The sequence below is a fragment of the Plectrocnemia conspersa genome, unplaced genomic scaffold (assembly GCF_051122295.1).
Source record: "Plectrocnemia conspersa isolate PC_06_02 unplaced genomic scaffold, ASM5112229v1 ptg000001l, whole genome shotgun sequence".
In the NCBI taxonomy this organism is placed as follows: Eukaryota; Metazoa; Arthropoda; class Insecta; order Trichoptera; family Polycentropodidae; genus Plectrocnemia; species Plectrocnemia conspersa.
In genome coordinates, this window is record NW_028277165.1 from 6,830,646 (window position 1) to 6,850,405 (window position 19,760).

The 19,760-nt window shown below is 30.4% G+C and overlaps 4 protein-coding genes and 1 long non-coding RNA gene across 9 annotated transcripts in view; 1 reads left to right on the forward strand and 4 right to left on the reverse strand.

The window, feature by feature from the left end:
- LOC148238572 (uncharacterized) overlaps nucleotides 1–19,760 on the reverse strand; it is a 31,491-nt gene that overhangs the window by 7,845 nt on the left and 3,886 nt on the right. The window lies entirely within an intron of this gene.
- LOC148238574 (uncharacterized) lies at nucleotides 782–13,258 on the reverse strand. 2 transcript variants are annotated; one of them, XR_015811156.1, is made up of 5 exons: nucleotides 13,211–13,258; nucleotides 13,036–13,097; nucleotides 12,896–12,971; nucleotides 12,215–12,297; nucleotides 11,921–12,133 (listed from the first exon to the last, which is right to left on the reverse strand). It is a non-coding gene; the product is annotated as an uncharacterized LOC148238574 (long non-coding RNA). The 2 variants fall into 2 exon arrangements; XR_015811155.1 differs by lacking the exons at nucleotides 11,921–12,133; nucleotides 12,215–12,297 and adding an exon at nucleotides 782–940.
- On the reverse strand, nucleotides 1,461–3,918 carry LOC148238575 (uncharacterized). The gene is made up of 5 exons (XM_088195213.1): nucleotides 3,877–3,918; nucleotides 3,656–3,720; nucleotides 3,511–3,586; nucleotides 3,354–3,436; nucleotides 1,461–3,272 (listed from the first exon to the last, which is right to left on the reverse strand). Exons 1-5 carry the CDS (start codon nucleotides 3,893–3,895, stop codon nucleotides 1,698–1,700), a joined length of 1,818 nt encoding a protein of 605 aa, XP_088051339.1. The 5' UTR covers nucleotides 3,896–3,918; the 3' UTR covers nucleotides 1,461–1,697.
- On the forward strand, nucleotides 4,889–8,734 carry LOC148238576 (uncharacterized). 2 transcript variants are annotated; one of them, XR_015811090.1, is made up of 6 exons: nucleotides 4,889–4,930; nucleotides 5,087–5,151; nucleotides 5,220–5,295; nucleotides 5,370–5,467; nucleotides 5,539–7,724; nucleotides 7,801–8,734. XR_015811090.1 is itself a non-coding variant. In XM_088195265.1 (5 exons), the coding sequence occupies exons 1-5, from the start codon at nucleotides 4,912–4,914 to the stop codon at nucleotides 7,009–7,011; spliced, it is 1,731 nt and encodes a 576-aa protein (XP_088051391.1). In that variant the 5' UTR covers nucleotides 4,889–4,911; the 3' UTR covers nucleotides 7,012–8,734. The 2 variants fall into 2 exon arrangements, 1 of the variants encoding a protein (XP_088051391.1); XM_088195265.1 differs by having other exon boundaries at nucleotides 5,539–8,734.
- Nucleotides 15,198–18,928, reverse strand: LOC148238577 (uncharacterized). Of its 3 annotated transcripts, none has more exons than XM_088195513.1 (7): nucleotides 18,774–18,928; nucleotides 18,546–18,610; nucleotides 18,404–18,479; nucleotides 18,247–18,329; nucleotides 18,056–18,163; nucleotides 15,777–15,926; nucleotides 15,198–15,403 (listed from the first exon to the last, which is right to left on the reverse strand). In XM_088195513.1, exons 1-6 carry the CDS (start codon nucleotides 18,790–18,792, stop codon nucleotides 15,804–15,806), a joined length of 474 nt encoding a protein of 157 aa, XP_088051639.1. In that variant the 5' UTR covers nucleotides 18,793–18,928; the 3' UTR covers nucleotides 15,198–15,403; nucleotides 15,777–15,803. The 3 variants fall into 3 exon arrangements, with proteins under 3 accessions (XP_088051639.1, XP_088051632.1, XP_088051623.1); XM_088195506.1 differs by having other exon boundaries at nucleotides 15,777–15,932; XM_088195497.1 differs by lacking the exons at nucleotides 15,198–15,403; nucleotides 15,777–15,926 and having other exon boundaries at nucleotides 16,127–18,163; nucleotides 18,774–18,915.

Consider the following 19,760-nt stretch of genomic DNA (forward strand, 5'->3'; position numbering starts at 1 on the left):
GTTATTTATTTTTAAAATGTAAATAAAACTTTTCGTAAATTAATAAAATATGATATTTTTAAATAATGGTTCAAGTAAAAATACCCTACAGACGGTTAAATTTATATATATATATATATATATATATATATATATATATATATATATATGGTTAATATTTCTAGGAGTCGGATTACTCCGCGTACTTTTTTGATTCCGTGTGGAATCATGGTCCCTACGTTTCGGCCAGATTCGCCCGGCCATCCTCAGGGGAAAATTGAGAATATGAACATCCGGTGTGGGCAAAGCCCAGCATGTGGTTGTTCAGAACGTTAGAGATATGGAAAAGAGTAATACTTGTCGGCGTTTGCAGCTGTTGGATCAATATGTCACAGTTTACATCTGAACTTGCACCTACATTAGTATAAAATTTAGATAACAAAAAAACTAAAGCCTAGAGATAATGGACAGCGAAGATTGGGTGTAAAAGCAGCAGGAAGTTAATGCTTATTTTTCAAATAAAATATTTTTCTATTATTATTTTATATATTATTTTTCTATTATTATTATATTGTAGTTTACTGTGAACGTTTGAGAAACCGCGCGTGCGTGATGTCATCAGTTCTGAGTAGGAAATGTGTTTGTGTGCGGGCATAAACAATGACGCCTATTTTTAATTTTTGTGATATCATTCGTATATATTAATAAAGAATTACATCATTTTTTACAGTACGCTATTAGTATATGTATATTCAAATAAATTTTTGCCGACGGGAAGTGACGGGTGGCAATTAGACACAGATTGAGCTGCTGCAGTAATGTTTTTATTGAAATATCTAAATTACATGTTAAAAAAATAACGGGGCGCGGCCCCGCAACGAGCGCGCCAGAAGTTGCCAGTAGAGAGAATTCATCACGCCGGTGTTACCAGAGTACCGCCAAGTTTTGGCCATAACAAAATCTAAATGAAAATATATAAATATAAATAGGCCCCCTACAACTTAAAATAATTTTGTATTACTTTTATGTATTTCTATAATTAAAATCTCTTTTCTGAGTTGAGAAATTGAAAAAATGAATATTCTTGATTAAATTATAAACCGAAAACCCAGATTCAGTGTTAATTAATTTGGAAAAATCTAGAGCTACGCTAAAACCGAGGTGGGGCAGCAGTAAAGGACTTCTTCCAATGGTAGGCGCTTCATTTTATGACATTTACTTATAAATAAATCAGTTGCGACTAAACTATGTCTCATTTCCATATGGCACAACACATTCGCCAAAATTTTAACTATAACTTGTGACTATGTTTATTAAATGATAATAATGCGACGGATTAGGCTGGTCACTACAGATTTTGTCCTGCCGCATTTTGAGTCATGTGTAATAACCATACAATGAAACAAATTTAAAGACCTTGAAGAATATGGTAAAAAATATTGGTTTAAAATATAGAACAGTCTAATAAAAGCTAAAGCAAATACAGGACACGTTTTTTATTACAAGATTTTACTTACATTTTATTTATATTACTTCTAAAATTAATTCATAAAATATCTGCTATTTCTAGCATCTGGATTTTTGGAGTCAAAACTCAGATTTATATGGTTCATCGAGATTTTCTTCTGCAAGTCATTGTTTTCTGAGAAGCAGTTTAGCAGTTTGCATTATCATATGGCTTTTTTTACTTCTGAACGCTTTTTCTCCATTTCAATATATTAAGTCATGAAGACATCTCTATGAGTTATCGTATGCTTTGAAAGTGAAGCATTAGTTTTGAATGCTTTTCCACATATTTCACATTTAAAATCATAAACATCGCTATGAGTTATCATATGCTTTGAAAGTATACGTTTGGCTTTGAATGCTTTGCCACATTTGTCACATTCAAAGTCACAAATATCGCTATGAGTTATCATATGCTGTGAAAGTGAAGAATTAGTTTTATATGCTTTTCCACATATTTCACATTTAAATTCATAAACATCGCTATGAGCTATCATATGACTTAAAAGTATACGTTTGGCTTTGAATGCTTTGCCACATTTCTCACATTCAAAGTCACAAATATTACTATGAGTTATCATATGCTTGATTAGTGCAGATCTAGTTTTGTAGGATTTTCCACATTTTTCACATTCAAAGCTACAAACATTATTATGAGTTAGCATATGTTTTGAAAGTGTACTTTTAGTTTTTAATGCTTTTCCACATATTTCACATTTAAATTGATAAATATCGCTATGAGTTCTTAAATGCATTAAAAGATAATTTTTGGTTTTGAATGCTTTTCCACACTTTGCACACTCAAAATCACAAACATCGCTATGAGTTACCATATGTCCTAAAAGTGATTTTTTGGTTTTAAATGATTTTCCACATTCCTCACAATCAAAGTCACGAACATCCGTATGAATTCCCATATGCTCTGAAATTGAGGCTTTAGTTTTAAAAGCTTTATCACATTTTTCACATTTAAATTCATAAACATTACTATGCGTTATCATATGACCGGCGAGTATTTTTTTGGTTTTGAATGCTTTTCCACATTTTTCACATTTAAATCCATAGACATCGCTATGAATTATCATATGACTCAAAAGTGTACGTTTGACTTTGAATGCTTTGCCACATATCTCACATGCAAAATCACAAATATCGCTATGAATTATCATATGCTTGATAACTGCAGATTTAGTTTTAAATGCTTTTCCACATTTTTCACATTCAAAGTCACAAGTATCGCGATGAGTTATCATATGCTTAATAAAAACACATCTAGTTTTAAAAGCTTTTCCACATTTTTCACATTTAAAGTCACAAACATCACTATGAGTTAACATATGTCTTAAAAGGGTGCTTTTACTTTTTAATGCTTTTCCACATTTCTCACAATCAAATTCATAAGCATCACTATGAGTTTTCATATGCACTAAAAGATAATTTTTGGTTTTGAATGCTTTACCACACATTTTACACTCAAAATCACAAACATCACTATGAGTTAACAAATGCTTGTTAATTAGATATCTAAATTTGAACGCTTTCCCACATTTTCCACATTGAAAGTCGCAAACATCGCTATGAGTTTTCATATGCCTTTTTAGTATGGTCTTTGTTTTAAATAATTTTTCACATTTTTCACATTCAAATGTATATTCATTACTATTAGTTATCATATGCTGTAAAAGCATTTTATTACTTTGGAATGCATTTCCACATTTTCCATACTCTTTTTTAGAAGAATTACCGTGCATATGTTCAGATTTAGTGCAATTTTCTGTTTTTGGTTTCTAAAATTTAAATATTATTAATTAATTAGCTTAATAATAAAAATTAATAATCATAGGAATTAAAATCTGTTGGTCTATTACTTTGGTGGCATTGTCAATTTGTTGTCTTAAATCGTTCACCTCGATTATATTCGCTTTAAGTATATCTTTAACATCGTGCATTTCTGAAATCATGTTAGAATTAATAATTGAAATATATAACATATTGAATCAGTATTTTGTATTAGATATATTTAACCTATTTCGAACATGTCATTTGCGTCTTCTACGTATATATCTTCGCCGGCATCGTATTCTTTTTTTACATTTGATAACTAGAATAAAAAAAAAATACAATTTAGGATTACATGTATTAAGTGTTACATGTTACTAAGTATCATCACCTCTACTTTACAATGAACCGTGTCAGTGGACGCAAATGTTTTTTCGTCGATTTCCATGTCAATTTCTGCAAAAATAAAGTTAATCATATCTAATTAGCGAATAAACAAACTATCGACGCGTGATACAAATGTCACTAATGATAATACAACAGGTTTTCTGTTTAATTCAAATGAATTATATTATTGCGTTCAGAAAAATAAAATAATAAAATGGGTTATACCGATTTTGACAGACGCCATCGTAAATGTCAATTGAAGAATATAAGGAGCTCGCGCTTGGTCCAAATACGACAAATTGTCAAGCATATCGGAAAAAAGGATATTTAGAAACACTTCATAATATGGTTTTGATTTTACCAAAATTAAAAAACAAAATTTTAATTTACGGGTGACAACAATATTAATTAAAATTTATTTCTACAGCAGTCATTTTTATTAATTTTAGTCAGTTGATAAAGTTCTGCTTTCAGGCAAAATTTTATTTGGCAGCTTAACAAAATGAGTTTAAAGTGTAGTGCACGCTGAACCGTGGTGCTTCCATATTATTTGGTCGCGAATGTGCCACGCAAGTTAAGCCACCCACACCGCAAGGCCGGGGCTAAGAAATGAAAGGCCTCGACTCTAAGAGAAGTTTGTGATAATTGATGCAAGATGATTTGCCGACGGGTGCCAATTAGACCCTGATTGAGTCGTTGCAGTAGTATTTTATTGAAAAGTTATTACAGTTACATGTTATTACAATATATGACGTTCGGTGATCGGTGCTAGAGACACATACCGACCACGTGAGCTCGCCAAAGTCGCCAAGAGAGTGTGTGCCGTTACGTTAGTGTTACCACAGTGCCGCTAAGTTTTAGCCATAATAAAACCTACATATAAATATACATAAATGGGCCCCTACAATGATTTATAAATGTGTTTTTTTTATTTCATTTATAGTAAAATCGCGTTTTTTTATTATTGTGTATCTTGCGCAACCCGAAACTAAAGACCAGCACAAAAAAGTTGATAATTCTTAATAATTTATCATCGTAACGAGTCAAGCCAGAATTATTATGTAACATTATGTAACAGAAAGTTTATTTTTTTCAAAAATAGTATATGTGAAACTAAAACTCAAAAATATATGTTAGTAATTAAAAATTTAATGTATTAATCTAAAGTGTTTCTAAATATGCCATTTTTCCGGCATGCTCGACAATTTGTCATATTTGGACCAAGCGCGAGCTCCTTATATTCTTCAATTGACATTTACGATGGCGTCTGTCAAAATCGGTATAACCCATTTTATTATTTTATTTTTCTGAACGCAATAATATAATTCATTTGAATTAAATAGAAAACCTGTTGTATTATCATTAGTGACATTTGTATAACGCGTCGATAGTTTGTTTATTCGCTAATTAGATATTATTAACTTTATTTTTGCAGAAATTGACATGGAAATCGACGAAAAAACATTTGCGTCCAATGACACGGTTCATTGTAAAGTAGAGGTGATGATACTTAGTAACATGTAACATTTAATACATGTAATCCTAAATTGTATTTTTTTCTATTCAAGTTATCAAATGTGAAACAAGAATACGATGCCGGCGAAGACATATACGTAGAAGACGCAAATGATATGTTCGAAATAGGTTAAACATATCTAATACAAAATACTGATTCATTATGTTATCTATTTCAATTATTAATTCTAACATGATTTCAGAAATGCACGATGTTAAGGATATACTTAAGGCGAATATTATCGAGGTGAACGATTTATCACAACAAATTTACAATGCCACCAAAGTAATGGTCCAACAGGTTAAAATTTAAATGTATAATATAATATAACGATATTTACTATTTAGCTAACGAAAAAAAATTCTTTTTAGAAATCAGAAAAAGCAAAATACACTAAACTCTCTTCTAAAACTAAAAATGGAAAATGTATAAAAGCATTCAAAAGTAAAAGAAGGCTTTTAGAGCATATCATACCTCATAAAAGTGTTTGTGACTTTGAATGTAAACAATGCAGAAAAGCATTCAAAACTAAACCTATACTTTTAAAACATATGATAACGCATAGCGATGTTTATGAATTTAAATGTGAAAAATGTGGAAAAGCATTTAAAAGTAAAAGCAACCTTTCAACTCATATGATTTCTCATAGCAATCTTTATGAATTTGAATGTGAAAAATGTGGAAAGGCATTTAAAACCAGATATGCACTTTTAGGCCATATGATAACTCATAGTGATATTCGTGACTTTGAATGTGATAAATGTGGAAAAGCATTTAAATCCAGAAAATTACTTTTAAGTCATATAATAAGTCATAAAAATGTTTGGGATTTTGAATGTAAACAATGTGGACAAGCATTCAAAACTAAATCCGCACTTAAAAGGCATATGATAATTCATAGCGATGTTTATGATTTTAAATGTAAACAATGTGATAAAGCATTCAAAACTAAACCCATACTTATGAGGCATATGTTAAATCATAGCGATGTTTGTGACAATTTTAAATGCGGAAAATGTGGAAAATCATTTAAAGAAAAAAATATTTTGTCACAGCATATGACAAATCACAGTGATGTCTGTGACTTTAAATGTGAAAAGTGTGGAAAAGCATTCAAATATAAAAAAATACTTTTACAGCATATGATAACACATAGGGATGTTTGTGAATTTGCATGTGAAAAATGTAGAAGAGCATTTAAAAGCAAAAAATTGCTTTTAAGTCATATGATAACACATAGCGATATTTATAAATTTAAATGTGAAAAATGTGGAAAAGCAATAAAAACTAAATCCTATCTTACGGGTCATATGAAGACTCATAGAGATGTTTGGGACCATAAGTGTGAAAAATGTGGAAAAGCATTCAAAAGTAAAAGCAACCTTTCAAGTCATATTATAACTCATAGTAATATTTATGAATTTAAGTGTGACAAATGCATAAAAGCATTCAAAACCAAATTCACACTTTCAAAGCATATGATAACTCATAGCAATGTTTATGAATTTGAATGTGAAATATGTAGTAAGGCATTTCAAACTAGTTCTAATCTTTTAGGCCATATGATAACACATAGCAATGTTTATAACTTTCAATGTGATAAATGTAAAAAAGCATTCAAAACCAAAAAAATGCTTTCAAGGCATATGACAATTCATAACAATGTTTGTGACTATACGTGTAAAAAATGTAAAAGAGCATTTAAATCTGAATCCATACTTATAAAGCATATGCTAAATCATAGCGAAGTTTGTCACTTTAAATGCGAAAAATGTGGAAAATGGTTTAAAAACAAAGTAAATTTTTCACGGCATATGATAACTCACAGCGATGTTGGACTTTAAATATAAAAAAATCAGAAATACGTTCAAAACTAAAAAGAATACTTAATAATAAAATAACGCCCGAACAGGCCGAGGATTGCCATGCGAGAGAATAACCGTCCGCCAGTGTTACCCAAGTGCCGCCAAGTTTTGGCCATAATAAAATTTAAATGTAAACAGCTTAATCTATAGTTAAAATAAATATTTACAAAGAAACTGAATATTTAAAAACTTAATATAAATAAAATAAGAAATGATAAAAGGATGGTTTTTGAGTATTAGTTGACGAAAAGAATTGATTTTCTTTGGTATCTGTTTATTACCACAACCCCAACCAGCCACGCGGAGCCGTGCTCTGATTTCTTTCAACTACTAATAAATATTATATAAAAAAAACGCACTCTCACGTCCAATAGAGATAAACTTATTAAAATATTATTTTTACATATTATATATGCTAACACTAATGAAACTTAATATTAATTTTTGTGTGGTGTGAACTCACTGTTATTCTAAAATATGGAGTTTTAATTCTAGGATTGGTATTTTTTCAAACTATTGGCATAATTAATAGTAACATATCTCCATTTTCACAGGTGATACGAAGTTACGTATTTATGTGATTTTTCTCCCGATATCGGTTTGTATCATCTGGAACGAATGAACAGGCACACCTTAAAAATTGTACAAACTTCCTCGAGGGTCATATTCTGACCAATCCAATGTCGCATCAGGTATATTTCCTTCTGAAGAATATGTGAAGACTGAAACGCATAGTACGCGGTCTTGCACTTATGTGGTTATCCCTAGGTATACCCAAATAAGTGCAAGTGGATATACTTAAGACACACTGGTCATCAGAAAAAAAGACGGTAGCCTAGGACATACAATTTACCTCAAAAGTTCGCACACCAATAGATACTTACATGCGGATTTCTACCATCTTTATGCAAAGATTGCATCAGTGGCAAATTGTCTATTTCATAGAACTAAAACTTTAGCCAATAGTGAACAAATTGAAGCCGAACTCCAAACAAATGGTTTTTAAAAAAAAATCTACGGACAACAGAGAAAAAACCTGAAAAATATACAAAAGACACGCACTCTTGTCACGGAAAAGATCGGAAGAGTATTGGCGAAGGACGATATCCGACCAATTTTTCAACCAAAAAACAAAATTGGTTCGATGCTTCCCTTTGGAAAAGATAAAATAAAAAATGAATACCAGTGAGTGTATCAAATTTCATGTGAGGATTGCGATCAAGTGTATATATAACAATCGAATAGACGTATCGCACACCAAGAAGCTGTCAAAAAGTTTAAAAAAGTTAGTCAATGACTAATATTAAAAATCCGTTAGTTCACACAAAACGCGAAGCAATGGTGGCAGAAATCCACAAGAATATCGCAATGAACAAACAATATGATAGCATAATAATCTCAAAGTCCTTGCTTCCGGTTTAGCAAAATTCCGAGTACCAAACTTTCTTTCTGTCTGAAGAAGTTATTGCATATTCATATTATTTAAGAAATATTTAAATTCACTGTGAGGGCCCATTTATGTATTTATATATAGGTTAACTTGTCGGCACTCTGGTAGCACAGGCGTGACGTAGGTACATTCTCTTGGCGACTTTGGCTGGCTCACACGGCAAAGCGTGCCTCATGCACCGTTCACCGAACATAATATATTCTAACATGTAACTTTACATATCTCAATAAAAATATTACTGCAGTAGCTCAATTTGTATATAATTGCCCCCCCCCCCGTCAAAATCCGTCACCAAATCCCTAATAAACGAAAAACTATTCATTTTTTTAGAATGTTATATTTCTAAATATGTATAATAACGTTTCACAATTAAATCAATACATTAATTGCGTAGTTCACATGGCAAAACCAGTATTCCACTAACTTTCAACTTTACTTTTACATCCAGGGGGGGGGTGACGAAGCAGCATCCCTCCCCCTTCTCCCCCGTACAAAAAATTCAAATTATTGGTCTCTTCTGCAAAACGTATGTGACGGCTTTTTTGTTTTATGACTTCTTAGAACCCTTTATTACTATTATTATTATTCAACTTTTACTTTGGGGAAAACGTAAGCGATTGAAACGTTCGAATCGGAATCAAACGAAGATTATTACAATTACGAAGAAAGAACTTTTACATTTGAAATTATTATTTATTATAAAGGCAGTAATAAATTTTCATTATTTATAGTTCGTATTAATAATGTCAGATTCATCGAAGTGTAACGGAACATCTGTATAATGTAAGTATGATATCAACATTTTTTTTATGATAAAAAAATAAGACAAATATATTATTTTACAAGCAAATTTTTATATATCAGTCGATATTTTTATTCCGAATTTTTTATATATCTTTAATAAGTAGAGCTCATTAATATTATGGCTTCCAATGCCAAGAAGATATAGATTCATAAATTTTCTGAGTGGCGAATCAACGACTGATGCTGTCGAAAGTATTTCATACACCTCCTATCAAAAGATTTAGTATAAAAATAAGTAATTGAACGACAAAAGAACGTTTATTTGCATAAACCGCAAAATCAGCAATAGAATTATTCATGAAGACTTTTGCCCCGGAAGATCTTCCTACGTCGTATTCGCCCAGTAGTACTCATAATATTGGACGAAGACGTACACGTAACATTTGCTCTGGTAGTAAAATTATGCGTGTATCGTGTTTTGTTTGTCACAAAGCTGTGGCAAATGCACCAAGTTATAAAACGCCCGAATTGCTAGGAATTGAGAATTTTTTTAAATTATTATTGTTGTATATTATATATTTTATTTTAAGTAATTTAAATTTAATTTTTATAGATATGTTTTTTATCATTTATTTTTTAATAATTATTTGAAAAGAAAATAAGCAAAATATATATTGTGTTTTATTGCGTACGTTTGAGAAGCCACGCATGCTTGACGTCATCGGATCTGAGTAGGCAATGCGCTTGTGTGCGTCTATAAACAGTGGCAAAAAAGCACAGCATGGTCTCGTTCTAAGCTCGATTAAAATAGTTCAGTTTCTAGACAGTGATATGCATACAGTCAAACAAATTTGAAGATTAGGGTAGTTAAAATGTAAGACAATTTTATAATAACTAAGACAATTTCTTATTGCAAGAATAATATACGTACAAAGTGAAAATACGCTACTTTAGGCAGAGACACACCATCGTGTCGTGGTGTGACATGAGAATGGTAGCGGTTTCATACGTTTTATATGGGTAGAAGCACATTACTGTGAGCTTGTGTGTCGTGACGCATCGTGTAAAATGTATGAAATGATATAATTCTGACGCATCACGTCACGCCACGACACGACGGTGTCTCTGCCTTTAGAATTTAACAAATTATGATATATTGTATATAGCACTATACTATACAAATAACAAAATCTATGTTATTTCCTCGTATTGTGTATCTTGCCACTTATTCTCAACTAGTAAGCTATCGTGTCTAAAATGTACACATAAAATGGATATCCAGTATTCAGACATACTATTGATTTTTAGGTAAACTTTAGAGTTACTTTTTTGTGACGTATGTGCGAGTAATTATGTATTTAATTGCCTTCCCACATTTTTCACATCCAGTCACAAGCATCACTATGAATCTTATGCCTTGTAAGTATAGAATTACTTTCGAATGGTCTTCCACATTTTTTAAATTTTAAATCATGAACATCTCTGAGATTTCATATGTCTTAAAAGTAAATGTTTAGTTTTGAATACCGTTCCACATTTTTTACATTGAAATGTATAAACATTGCTATGGGTTATCATATGCTTTAAGCAGGTTTTTTTACTTTTAAATGCTTTTCCACATTTTTCACATTTAAAGTCTTTATGAGCTATTAAATGATATGTAAGTGAAGATTTAGTTTTGAATTTTTTTCCACATTTTTCACATTCAAATTTACAAATATTACTATGAGTTAATATATGCCTTGAAAGGCCACTTTTAGTTTTGAATGCTTTTCCACATTCGTCACATACTAAGTCCCGAACATCGCTATGAGACATTTCATGATGTGAAAGATTTATTTTTTCCTTAAACGCTTTTCCGCATTTTTCACATATGAAATTACGAACACCACTATGAATCAACATATGCCTCATAAATATGGATGTAGTTTTAAATGTTTTTTGACACTGTTTACATTCTAAGCTACAAAGATTTTTATAAATTAACATATGCCGTGAAAGACTCAATTTTCCTCTAAACGCTTTTCCACATTTTTTACATTCAAATTTAAATTCACAAACTTTATTTACCAAATGCCTGTTAAGCAAGGATTTTGTTTTGAATGCTTTTTCACATTTATTACATTTAAAATCATAAACAAGGCTATGAGTTAAGATGTGCATTTTAAGCCTGGTTTTAGTTTTGAATGCTTTTTTACATTTATCACAATAAAATTTATAAACATCACTATGAGTTATCATATGGTTTACAAGCGTGGCTTTAGTTTTGAATGCTTTTTCACATTTTTCACACTTAAATTCATAAACATCGCTATGAGTTATCATATGACCTGAAAGTATATTTTTACTTTTGAATGGTTTTCCACATTTTTTACACACAAATTCATGAACATCGCTATGAGTTATCATATGATATGATAATAATCTTTTGCTTTTGAATGCTCTACTACATTTATCACATTTAAATTCATAAACATCGCTATGAGTAAGCATATGCCCTAAAAGTATTCTTTTAGTTTTTAAAACTTTTTTACATACATCACATTTAAATTCACAAACATTTCTATGAGTTACCATATGCATTAAAAGTATTCTTTTGGTTTTTAATGCTTTTCCACATAGTTCACATACAAAGTCCCGAGCAAGGCTGTGGCTTATCATATGCTTCTTAAGTATTGATTTCATTTTGAACAGTTTTTCACATACATCACATTTAAATTTATAAACATTGCCATGAGATTGCTTCATATGGGATGATAGTAAACATTTGCTTTTAAATGCTTTTCTACATTTTTCACATTTAAATTTATGAACATTGCTATGGCCTAAAAGCATGTTTTTAGTTTTAAATGCTTTTCCACGTTTTCCATACTCTTTTTTGGAAGAATCACTAAGCATACATTGTTCCTGAAAATTAAATTTTATTCGTTAGCTATTTTAAATTATAAATATCGATATACATAAGAATTTAATCTTTTGGATTATTACTTTGGTGACATTGACTATTTGTTGAGATAAATCGCTTGTTATGATAGCATTTGCATTAACTATATCTTTAACGTCGTGCATTTCTGAAATCATAATCGAATAAGCAATTCAAATATGTTTATACATATATATAAAAATGTATCACTATGTTGTATTAGCACTTAATCGACAGGTCATTTTTTCGCCACCTACTACTGGAAGTTTTGCGAAAAATTTGTGCAATACAAAGTTAAAAGATAAAATATGACTTTTGAATTAAAATAAATTATAAAAATATAGGCAAAAATTTTGACTTATATTGGAACAACTGTTTTAAATTATTTTATTAATGCTTTTAAATCAATGGGGTAAAATCAAAATTTAAACATAATTATTTTTTTATTTAAAAAAAAGAATAACAATTTAAGCTTAGTAGTCAGTGGGTAATTAATTAAATAATTTATGGAGTCATCATGCGGAAAAAAATAAGTTGAAAAAAGGTATGTACAAAAACACACCTTTACCTTTTTTATTCAAGAGAAAAAATAAAGTCGTATTAACTTTTTCATATGGAACAACCGTACATGTAATTACTACAAAACCCATCATTAAACATAAGAGGCCAAAAAAGGTAGATTCCATCAGCGAACTTTAGTAATAAGTAATACCCGACCCATCGGTCAAGTGTTAAGTATACTTAACCTATTTCGAACATATCATCTACGCCGTCTATGTATGTATCTTCGCTGGCATCGTTTTCGTGAATAACATTTATGAACTTGAAAGGAAACACAATTTAGGATAATATACATTAACAGTGTTACATATAACTACGTTATCACCTCGACTTTGCACTGAATGGTGTCAACGCAATCAAAAGTTTCTTCATCTTTTTCCATAACTTCTGCAAAGATAAAATTGATTACTTATTAACTAAAAAGCAAATTAGCGACATGTGAAATGTATAAAAATGGGTTTTATTTTTAACTCCAATTCATACAATAAAATATATTATACCAGTTTTGATAAGCGCCATTCTCACTCGTCAAATTGACACTTCTGTTTGGTCCAAATTCGACGAATTGTCGTGCATGGCAAAAATGAAGGAAATTAAAAAGCATCAGATTTAATCATTTTAATTTAATATAAAAATCATAGATTTCCTTCTCAAATAATTTTTTACCGATAAATTTTCCGATTCAAGCATATATTTCTTTCAATGGCGATTTCACCCGGCACCAAATCATGACCCTTCTTAATTGCTGCCAACTCTTTGCTTCCACCGATCCCATAACAACTTCATCTTTAGGGAATTTACCGATAGGAACTGTATTTTTCTACAATTGATTAAATGATTTATATGAATGCTTCATTGTGTGTTTCTCTGGATCTAGGAACGCAAGAAACCCAAATGACCAGAATCTTGGCATCTCCCCCCCCCCCCTCTTATTATTTTCACAATTTGAGAATATGTCCGCTTTGTGAAAAAATATTACTGACATCAATTTTCACGGCAGCAAAAATCGTATATAATGTTCAAAACTTTTAGCAGTAAATATAATATTTATATAAAGGAAAAGCATAGATGAAAAATAAATAAAAAAACAAATGTATTTATTGGATTATAATAAATATAGAAACATTATTCATAACCACTAAGAAGTTTTTAATCAGATGGAAGAAGTGTTGCACATATACATCCACATGTTAATATGTAGTATGTTCAGTTGTCATATATTCAATTGCATGGGCTCAACGGTCATGTGTTCAGCTGTCTGGTTAACCTTCTTTACGAGTAGTGTCTTCGAAGTCTTCGATTTCTGTTAAAGACATTTCCCATCGACGTCCGTATCGTATTGTTTTGATGTCCAGCAGAAAATCAAACGTTTTACTCAGATCTCGATTTTTTATAAGAGATTTCTCGTTGTAATCGGTCAACTTTATTTTACATTACAAGTATGATTTTGTTCTCTACTGAAAGCTCTGTATATCAATAAATGCTGCTTCTCCTGGCATACTTCTACATCGCCTAATTATTTTTTCTATTGTGGGAGCCTAGATTTGTTATGGCCAAAACTTGGCGGCACTTGGATAACACTAGCGTGACGGTTTCTCTCACGACTGGCAATCTTCCCGGCATTCGGATGCGTCGCCTCGCGTCCGCTTTCTAAACATGTAAACAAATCATATCATAAATAAAATCATTACTGCAGCGGCTCAATTTGTGTCTGATTGCCACCCGTCACCATCCTATCGCCAAACTATTTTTCGACAAAGTTTGACTGGCGTGTCCTCGATGAATAACCTTAACAGCTACTGTTCTTGTGCTCCAGCGTGTTTTCAAATTGCGTTTTAACGTCAGCGGTAAAGTTTTTTTAACTAGTTTATCTATTTAAAACATTAGAACGAAAAAAAAAACGCGCATATGCTTTTAATCGTTATATGTAAACCACCACTTGATCTTGCTTAAATGAGTTTGTTTGAGCCACATTTAAAACTATGGTTATCATAATTTATAAATAAAGTCATGTGATTCCTGGCAAAATCAAATATATTGTTTGAATATGGGTTTTCGTTTTGCGCCCCCTCATTCTTGCGCCCGGGGCATATAGATAAATACATTGCGAGGAGATTATTTGATTAGTGAGCCTGAAGCTACACTAGCATGACTAGATTTAAGAACTTCTTATACTGGTCTGCGCTTCAACTAAAACATTCAGTAGTAAATAAAACTTTTGCGGCTAACCAATTTCTCATTTTCATGTGTTACAACACATTCGCCAACAGATAAACTGTAACTTGAAACTGTATTTTAATGAATAAGGCAGTAACTCATACAATAATTTTTGAGTTATTTTTTTAAAATGCGTAGGCCTACAATGATTAAATAATAAAAAATAAATATAAATTTTCTGCAGTATGTCTTATTTTAGAATATTAATAAAAACCCATTAATTATATTAAGAAAAAACAATAATGGTAGAAATGAAAAAAGTTTAACATCTTAATTCGTGTAAATATGCATTTAATTGCTGTGAGTGTCATCTAATATTTCGTTCCATCGAGACCTTTTTAATACCTTAATTTCATCATTACTTTCATTAATAATAGGATAATTTTCTTTATTGTCATCTGTCTGCATTTCTTCTCGAATTTTATAATATGATGCTTGACATTTTTCCAATTGTCTTTTTAATTTAGCGGGTCGCTCTGTGGAACAATCGTATAAATAAATTATTATATTTACATGGGTTTTGCATTTAAATTTTGAAATAAAAAATTAGCAAAGCTTAGAAAGTATAAGTATTATTTTAAATGCACTAAAATTTGAATGTTGGATATAAAGTGTCTTATATCATATATTTAAATATATTTTATGATTCATTAATATTTTTTTAGATTTGTAATAGATATGTATTGCATAATTTAATATTTTTATAATAAAAAAAAATAGAATGGTTTATATTAGAATTTGATTATAAACCACATGAAAAGTGTATATATATTGCATTAAAAAAAAGTGTACATTGATTTGCTTGATCATAATTTTTCCATAGCCACATAAAAATAAATATTTTCTCACTGTATTGTGATGAATATCCCTGGAATGTTATAGCGCAGCTGCGTTTTGCCCTTCACAAAATACGTCTAGCGAAGTCAAGGGACAAACAGTTACAAAAACTTCGCTATATGGGAGAACGCTATAGGTGGGTTTACTGTAGTATATAAAAAACTGAAACTCAAAAATATACGTTAGTGATAAAGATTTTTAAGTATTATATAATAAATAAAACAAATTAATCATCATTATATATATTTATGTATTATCTAATTACAATAATCTCCAAATAGTTGCATTTAAGTAAATAACATACTTTTATTAAATATTGTATTCATAATACATACGTGCATACGTGAATGATAAATTATTGATTTTGATAGCTTATAACTTTCGCTATTTCAACATAAAAAAAATATGGTAACATTTCTAATTTCTCTGAATATGTTTAAAATATAGAAAGGAGTAATGATAAGTATATCGAACATATATCCGCGTCTTGTACTTTAGAGCAAATTGGTGGGGCGTACACCCAAAGTTTTCATCTATTTTTCACTTATGAATAATGACGAAATGGATAGACCTCAAAATGACCGTTAAAAGAAACAGTATAGATAAAATAAAGATATATTTTGTCCCCGTTTTTATGTCTATTTTTAAGATGTTTAAGAAAAAAAGAACTTATAAATAGAAAAATATTAGTTGAGAACTGTCATAAGAAATACTAGACGCAATATAAACAAATATTTTTACTTGGAAAACAACAATAACTGCATGATTTTGTGCAAGACGACCTTGCTTTTGCAAAATCTCAAGAAATACAAAAGGATCGGGAATACAATAAGCACAGGGTGCGCTTAGACTGGCGTTGCGAATTTTTTTGTCGGGAAATTAGTTTGTCTTCGGCATATTCGAAAAGAGTTCCTTAATGTACAGGATTCGTTCGCCTTACCCTAACACCATGCCTGACTACAGGTTTAATATTCCTGTCGCATATTGAGTCATTATGGGTAATATGCATACACTTAAACAAATGAAATGCCACGAAGACTAGCTAGATAACGGTAGTTAAAAATGTAAGACAATTTTATAAAAATGAGCACAAATACTAATAAGCTTTTTTTATATGAGAATTATATACATACAATGTAAAAAAACGCTGCTTGTGATTTAACAGTGTAAGAGATATTTTAAATAATAGTTGCGATGGGCAAACAATTCAGCTATTTATTATCAAAAACATTAGAAATAAGCAATAACAAATGTGAAGCACACTGATTTTTATCGTCTGTATTTATATTTATAGAATATCACTGCTATTTCTTTGTATAATATAACTCATCTCATCTATTATCTCAGCTTCAAGTTTGTTTGCAATCTTGTTTAAGACGTAGCATATGATTTGAAAGTAATTTTTTGCTTTTGAATGCTCTACCACAATTTTTACATTCAAAGTTGCAAACATCGCTATGAACTATCATATGCCCTTTAATTGCAGGTTTAGTTTTGAATGCTTTTCCACATTGTGTACATTTAAAGTCATAAACATTGCTATGAGTTATCATATGACTTGCAATGTTGCTTTTACTTTTGAATGCTTTTCCACATTTTTCACACTTATAGTCATAAACATCGCTATGAATTATCATATGCCCTTTAAGTGCAGGTTGAGTTTTGAATGCTTTTCCACACTGTTTACATTCAAAGTCACAAACATTTCTATGACTTTTCATATGACTTGACAGTAATTTTTTGCTTTTGAATGCTTTTCCACATTTATCACATTCAAAGATACAGATAACACTATGAGTTATCATATGAGTAAAACGTGTGTAACTTGTTTTAAATGCCTTTCCACATTTTTCACATTCAAAGTCATAAGCATTGCTATGAGTAATCATATGACACCAAAGTAAATTTTTGGATTTGAAAGCTTTTCCACATTTTACACATTTAAATCCATAAACATCACTATGAGTTATCATATGATTGGAAAGGTTACTCTTACGTTTAAATGCTTTTCCACATTTTTCACACTTATAGTCACAAACATCTCTGTGAATCATCATATGACTTGAAAGTAATTTTTTAGTTTTGAAGGCTTTTCCACATTTATCACATTCAAAATCACGAATATTGCTATGAATTATCATATGGCTTAAAAGTGTGTATCTAGTTTTAAATGCCTTTCCACATTTTTCACATTTAAATTCATAAACGTTACTATGAGTTATCATATGTCGTGTAAGGTCTGTTTTACGTTTAAATGCTTTTCCACAATTTTCACATTTATAGTCACAAACCTCACTAGTAGATGTCATATTCCCTAAAAGCCTTTTATCAGCTTTGAATGCATTAACAGTTTTTCCATTTTTTGTTTTAAAATAATAACCAGGCATATTTTCAGATTTCTAAAAATAAATTTCATTCGATAAATAGTAAATATTGATATATTATATAAGTACATTCAACTTTTAATATATTGGACTATTACTTTGGTAACATTGTCAATTTGTTGTGATAAATCGTTCACTTCAATAGTATTCGCTTTGAGTATATCTTTAACATCGTGCATTTCTGAAATTATTTTAGAAGTAAATATTAACAAATATATCAATATATATCACTATGTTGTATTAGGTATGATTAACCTATTTCGAACATGTCATTTACGTCTTTTACGTATATGTCTTCGCCGGCATCGTATTCTTGTTTTACATTTGATAACTTGAATAGAAAAGAAATACAATTTAGGATTACATGCATTAAGTGTTCCATGTTACGTTTCAATACCTCTAATTTACAATTAATCTCGTCAACGAAATCGAACGTTTCTTCGTCGTTTTCCATGTCGATTTCTGTAAATATGAAATTTATTACTTAAAGAGAATATTACTTAAAGCAAACAAATTAGCGACGTGTGAAATGTATGCCATTTATGAAAATACAAATGGTTTTCATTATAACTTAAATTCACGTATTAATTGCGATCGGATTAATAAAATGATAAAATGTGTATACCAGTTTTGATTAACGTCATTCTAAGCGAATGACAGTTAAACACCAATGTTTGGTCCAAATTAGATGAATTGTCGTGCACTGCAAAAAATGGAAGATTTTGAAACGCTTCAGTTTATATAATTTTAATTCAATAAAAAATAATAGAATTCCCTTCCGAATAAAAATGTATTGTTGATATTCTGATCAACGTATATATTTCTTTAGCCTCAGAATTCAAGGGCGATTTCATTCTGCACCAAATCGTGCACATTCATAATGGCTGCCGGTTCATTGCTTTCGCCGATCCCAAGACAACTGTCCTTGAGGAATTTACCGGTAGATACCTAGGTAAGTGAAACTGTGCTTTCACTCGATCAGCTAATATTGTAAGCTTTTCCAAATATTGAAACGCAAGGTACCCGAGTGACCAGAAACTCCATCGCACAACATATTTGAATTAAATCTACATGTTAGTAAGACTATATAAACAATAATTAAAAATAAATTTGAAAACGATTTATAAGATAAAAGTATTTTGATTGTGGTGTTTTAATTATAAGTGTATATAGTAGTTTTGTGACGGGATGTGACGAGTGGCAACTTGACACAGATTGAGTAGCTGCAGTAGTATTTTATTGACGATTTAAGGTTATATGTTGCTTTTTATTTATATACGGTGAACGGCGTGCGAGCTCGCCAGAATCTCCAACAGAAGAGATTCGTCGCGCCAGTATTACCAAGTGTCGCCAAGTTTTGGCCTTTTGGTTATATATATATATTTAAATCTCGGGATTCATCGCGATTTATGCTTACTTGTATTCTATATTTCGGCCATGATCACAAATTGTTTTCGACTTATAGAATACAAGTAAGCATAAATCGCGATAAATCCCGAGATTTAAAAAATAATTATACTTGCGAAAATCTAAAAAATTAAATATATATATATATGTGTGTGTGTATGTATGTGTACATAAACTTAAACGTAAACTAGCACAAATACTGGAA